The 5,471-nt window shown below is 50.3% G+C and overlaps 2 protein-coding genes and 1 long non-coding RNA gene across 3 annotated transcripts in view; all 3 read right to left on the bottom strand.

Annotated features, from left to right (window-relative positions):
- The window catches only part of LOC111741425 (UL16-binding protein 3-like), a 68,799-nt gene that overhangs the window by 29,580 nt on the left and 33,748 nt on the right, over nucleotides 1–5,471 (bottom strand). The gene's annotated exons all lie outside the window — the stretch shown is intronic.
- The window catches only part of LOC111741427, an 18,180-nt gene continuing 12,709 nt past the window's right edge, over nucleotides 1–5,471 (bottom strand). Inside the window, exons 2-3 of the long non-coding RNA XR_002780993.1 lie at nucleotides 595–742; nucleotides 1–120 (exon numbers count right to left, since the gene is read on the bottom strand). This is a non-coding gene — a long non-coding RNA (uncharacterized LOC111741427). The remainder of the gene's footprint in view (nucleotides 121–594; nucleotides 743–5,471) is intronic.
- The window catches only part of LOC105293820 (UL16-binding protein 1-like), a 5,665-nt gene continuing 1,009 nt past the window's right edge, over nucleotides 816–5,471 (bottom strand). Inside the window, exons 2-4 of the mRNA XM_023532143.1 lie at nucleotides 1,883–2,137; nucleotides 1,375–1,647; nucleotides 816–1,046 (exon numbers count right to left, since the gene is read on the bottom strand). Coding sequence (XP_023387911.1) covers nucleotides 970–1,046; nucleotides 1,375–1,647; nucleotides 1,883–2,137 — 605 coding nt within the window. The 3' untranslated portion in view covers nucleotides 816–969. The remainder of the gene's footprint in view (nucleotides 1,047–1,374; nucleotides 1,648–1,882; nucleotides 2,138–5,471) is intronic.

The following is a 5,471-nucleotide window of genomic DNA, read 5'->3' as shown; positions in this document are numbered from 1 at the left end:
TGGCTGCCCGAGAGCTCACCAGGAATCTCAGGTGTCCGGAGAATACTGGCCTCCTCATCTTGTCCTACACAGTCCCCACTGGGTGGCTTCTTCCTCGCTCGTTGTCCGCAAAGCCGCTTTCTGAGAGAGCACAACCCAGACTCCAGGCTTTTGAGTTGGGTCTGCAAGGCCTTCCACCCCCCGTCCCAGGATTAGACCCAGGCCTCCCTTCTCTCAGTTCCCTGGATGAGTCTCTTTCCCCTGGCACACCACACGGAGCCACCATGCAGCTCTCACACGAATGTGAATACCGCCATGCCGTGTGTGCCTGCTGTCCCCACACCACACACACTGGGCCCAAACAGACTCTCCCAAACACAGAATCTGAATCAGGACTGAAATGGCTAAAGGCCTTGAGCCTTGCTGGGGACCCTCCCCCTCCCCACAGAGAGGAGATCTCAGAACTCAGGGCTGAGCTTGTCCAAGAGATGCTCTCAGGGGATATGAGGTCTGGTCTGGTCTCACTTGCATAATGTTGGGCTGGGAATTCACTGTTCCCGGTCCTCACTCCAGGCCATCTGCCCCTCACTTCCCACTCAATTCTGCCCTCAGTACCTGTATCTGTAAAGGACTAAGCTTCCGGTGACGAATACAATAAGCAAGACGATCACAATGCTGCTCCAGGTGATGTTCATGTTCATGGATTGGTCTGTGGCAGGAGCCCTGGTTGGTGGCTCTGTGGTTCGTTCTGATGTCACTGGGGCTGCAATGGAAACACGAGAGTGACAGCCTTGTCCAGACCCCTGATCTGAGTTCGTGCCTCCTCACCTCTGCTGCACCCGCTAATCCTAAAACACAGACGATTTCTGTCCCCCTACGTGTGGCAGCTGCTGGGACACATGCTGGGGTTGGAACAGAGAAAGGAGATGGTCCCTGTCCCCTTGGGGCTCATGCAGCTAATGGGGGAAAGAAGGGATACAATATGACCCGTCACTCCTGCAGCGACAGAAGAGGAGGTGGTAGAAACGTCCTCTCAATAGTTGTCCTTTCACGCGCTATTGACGATTCTAGGAATAGACCAGATGAGACGAAAAAGAAAAGCGATGTTAAGAAGAGGGAAAGGTCTGGAAAGAGATGCTGCCCTCATGTTTGGGGTCAGCAAGAAATCCAGGGGGAGTGGTCCAAAGGCCTGTGCAGTGGGGACGAGATGTAGGAGGTGAGGAGGGGAAGGAAGGATGGTAGGACACGCCTGTGGCCATTATTCTCCCAGGAAGAACTCACTGTGGATGGATCAATGACGACACACACACACACACACACACACACACACACACACACCCGCATGCACACGCACGCGCACTGTGGGGTAGGTCAATGTCATGTCAAGAGATCTACCTGTTGTGTTCAACGCATTATCCTTCTGATTCCTCATTTTCTTAGGCCAACTCACACACATTTCATCTGAGTTTTTCTTCAGGAACTCATACACGTCTTTCTCTTTGTTCAATGTGTTTAACTGCTCGCCTTCAGGACTCAACACTGTCTGGTTGCCGTTCTTTGAGTCAAAAAGGAGAGCTTTATTTCCATTGAGGTAGAAGTACCAGATTCCATAGGCAGGTCCATTGGCTTCCCACTGACATGTCATCTCGCCCTTCAGGGTGTGAAGATCTGCCCCACAACACACACAGGAAAGAGGTCAGCCCTAGTTCTTTACAGATGCTTTGTCCCCAGCTGGGAGCCAGCCCTCTGTACCCTCCTTTTTACCTAATCTTTCCCTATCCTCTGGGTTTTCCCCTAGCTGCTGGGACACTTGGCTGGGACCAACTTCCAATATTTTCATAAATTCAAGCTCCCAATCCCTACAACACCCTTTCTACTTCTGCCCGGGGCCGTTCAAACTTACTGTTGGTTCTAGAATTCTTTGGTTTCATTTCAGGCAGTATCATTTTGAATTTTTCCATCAGATCTTTCAGAGTTTCTTTCTCTACACTACAGGTCTTTGTGACATTCCCCATTGTCGACAGAAACTGACAATCGCATTCGGCTTTATGACTACAGGTATAACGCAGAAATGTGCTTCCATTGACCTGGCCTCCAAATTCACACCACGTGTACTCATAAGTAGTAATGGTGAAGTTATAGCAAACAGAGGAAGCACCTGTAAAGGAAAAATGCAAGTGACAATCAGAGTTGGAAGACATGACACACGGGCACCTCTCCCCATCTCTGTGATAGCAAGAGATTCCCTCTGATGGCTGAGCTGGCAGAGCGAGGACTGACCCTGCCCGGCCCCTCCGTACTCCAGTGGAAGGCTAGTGTCCCTCCCTTGCTTGAGGTGGACCAGGAGGACTCTGCCTGGCAAGAAACCACACATATGTCCCCTCCGTCCACCAGGCCAATGTACGGCATCGGCAGTCCATAAGCAATGCAGGGATGTACCAGGCTGGCTGAGGGAAGAAACGGTCTAGGTGCCGGGGGAGTGTCAAACAATGTCCCGAGCTCTGCCGGGAGCTGGTAGAGAGTGTACTGGCTGCTTCCGAGAAAGCTGGGTGACGGTGGGCGTGGGGTGACAGACAGCCCAACACTTGAGAAGGGACAGTTGACAGTATGTGTCTCGGGATTTAGCACAGCCCTGGGAGATGGTGCTCACCTACTACTAGAATGGGTTTTGGGAATCTGAGAAAAGAATTGACTACATCGCCTGGGAGAGAAAAATCAGTCACTTCCAAGGCAGACACACAGGGAGGGATTAAAAGGCTCCACAAAATACAAAAGTCAGAACACACAGAAAATGTCCACCGACTGAGCTCCATGGGAAGGTCTGTAGGACTCTGTGTTCATCGAACATATGAAGATTGAACGGTGATGATGGGGTTCAAGTTAGGACACCCTAAAGCATGTTACTGTGGTATATTATTTCCAATTGAAGTTACTGTAGAAACAGCAGTGGAAGGAGTACTCTCTGATATACCTTTGTCCCCCCGAAAGCAGGAAATAAATCTCCCATGTGAAAGGTGCCCTCCCTTCACCAGGAGGTACAGAGACATCCTGACACCAGAGCTGGGGAATCCAGGGCCCAGGAGGCTGTATGAACAAGCCTGGCCACTTCTTTACTAATATACTGCCTCAAGGCCAATCCCGTATTCTTGTCAATTCTTCACAAATTCATTGTTTGTGTAAAAGGTAAAAAACTGCCTCCTTTGCTCACTTCAGAGAGGATCATATTTCTATGAATGTACCAAATTAAAATTTCCCTTTTCCTGTTAATCTGTCTCATGTTGATTATTAAACCAGTCAAAAAGAATCTACAAGGAGTGAGGAAATAATGTTCCTCCCCAAGAGCATCGTCAGGAAGCTTGGTGGTGACTGTCTCTGACAGCCGGGCTCGGCAGTAGGAGATGGTGTTCCAGAAATGGGCTCCCAGTACTAAAGGGGATGAAAAATCCTGAAATAATACATTGAGGTACAGGCACTCAAGTGTCATCAGTAAGGACTGTGCAATTATTGAAATGATCAGAAATGGGCAATGGCAGCCTAGGGCCTGGCCCCCAGAGAGCTGTTCCTTTGGCTCACAGAACACAGAGATCCTAAAGGCAAAGTGGACGGAGAGCCAACCCACAGACTGCTGGATTTAAAGAATAAAAACAAAGATAAAACACAAAGATGGATGACTAAAAGGCTAAAAGCAGCCTCCCAACAAGGAGACCGGATCCTTTGCTCCGTTTCCAGTACTGAGCCACTTCTCAGACCTGGAGCCCAGTACTAGAAGAAGAGGCCAAGTTCCAGCGAGGAGGGACCTTTCAAGTTGACAGCAAGTTCGATGATTCCTGCCAGCCTTCCCCAGAGAGCCACGTGCCATCGATGCGGGTAAGGGGGCACGGGGAGCAGAAATCACCCAGACGTTCACCTGGGACCTAGTGAGAAGGCATCATCCCCAGAGATCGGAAGCATCACCGTGGGTCCTTGTTACTGAAGTGGTGCCTAATAAGCAGAGACCTGCCCCAGGGCCTGCTCACAGCACTGTCATTTGGATCTGGAACCAACACAGTGGACATTTCACATTCCCCAAATATGTAATGGAAACACAAAATGTTTGTAGTTATCAAATTTCTTGCAGGCCGAGGCCTACCAGAGTAGGCAAATTTAATTACGATCTTTTCAAACTGTCGTTTCTTTTCTCTAAATAGAATGTTAAAACGGTATCTCATCCGGGATGAAATGATCCAGACGAGGTTCAACCTTAAAACGTCTCTGAAGACGCAGGGGTGTGATCCCTGTCCTACCTCTATTTAATTGCCAGCCGTGTCCAAACACTCGCTATAAATGAGTATATATTAAATATATCAGACTTGGCGAGTCACAGGTCTCTGTTGCGATGACTCAGCCCTGCTGCTGTGGCACGAAGGCCGTGTACACAATACATGGATGGAGAAAGGAGGCTGGACCTTGTTCTTGGGCCACAAGACCCAGCAGCCCCGGGGTACGAGAGGTACCTATAGTCGGACTAGGTGCTATGGGGACTTCGTGGCATTTCTACTGGAGAATCACATCACAGACCCCTAGTGCTAGGAGGCAAGGCCCTGCCGCTTGGAACAGGGACATCCACGCCATTTATAGAGGCTCCTCGTAAAGCACGGGGACCTGTAGATTGAGGCCTCTGGTTATGGGCTAACCCAGTGCCCATCACAGGAGTCATTAGGTCAGACAGGCTCAGTGGTCATGAGATACAAGTGATTCTTTGGGCACTGAAATGAGCAGGGGCACAAGGAACAAAACAGATGCAGAAGCGGGTGGCCCCGATTCTGACACGAGAAAAGTTGCACCAGCACGACCCTCACCTCACACCTATGGCTTCATGCAGTGACTCACGGTCCCGTTAGATCAAGGAATCCAGTCTAGAGAAAAGAGGAGGCAGTTTCCTGCACCTGTGGGACACACGTCCTCTCACATGCTCTGCACCCAGAAGCCACAGGCAGAAAAAGCCTACTTTTGGCTCTTCAAGACACCCAGCAAGCTCTCTGGGAGATGATTTCCCAGGGGAGGGGGCATCCATATCTGGGACAGCCTATATGCACTAATGTGGGGCCAGGAAACCAGGACAGTGACCAGATCTGGTCCTCCATTCATTTCTACGCTGTCCTTGGCTGCTTTCGCACTAGAAGCTGACGGTGCATGGTGCATCAGAGACAGGCACTAAGTGGCCTGTGAAGATCATAACACCCACTACATGCCCTTTTCTGCTGTGTCCTGAATGACCTCCTCCTCAGTAGGTGAAAATGTGGGTTTGGACCGAAGAGTAGAGAAGAGTGACCTCCCTTCCCTGGGTTCTAGGGTCCTATTTGGAAACTGCTTCCTGTCCCTCTGACTGTGGACCTGACACTGCTGGGTGTCCTCAGCCAAGGGTCATAAAGTGCCACTAGGGGGAGGAAGTGACTAGGGTCTTCACACTCGGGAGCACTGGAGTTCTTGGATCCCCATAGAACTATGGAATA

The sequence above is a fragment of the Pteropus vampyrus genome, unplaced genomic scaffold (assembly GCF_000151845.1).
Source record: "Pteropus vampyrus isolate Shadow unplaced genomic scaffold, Pvam_2.0 Scaffold78, whole genome shotgun sequence".
Taxonomy (NCBI): Eukaryota; Metazoa; Chordata; class Mammalia; order Chiroptera; family Pteropodidae; genus Pteropus; species Pteropus vampyrus.
This window is presented reverse-complemented; position numbering and strand designations above follow the sequence as displayed.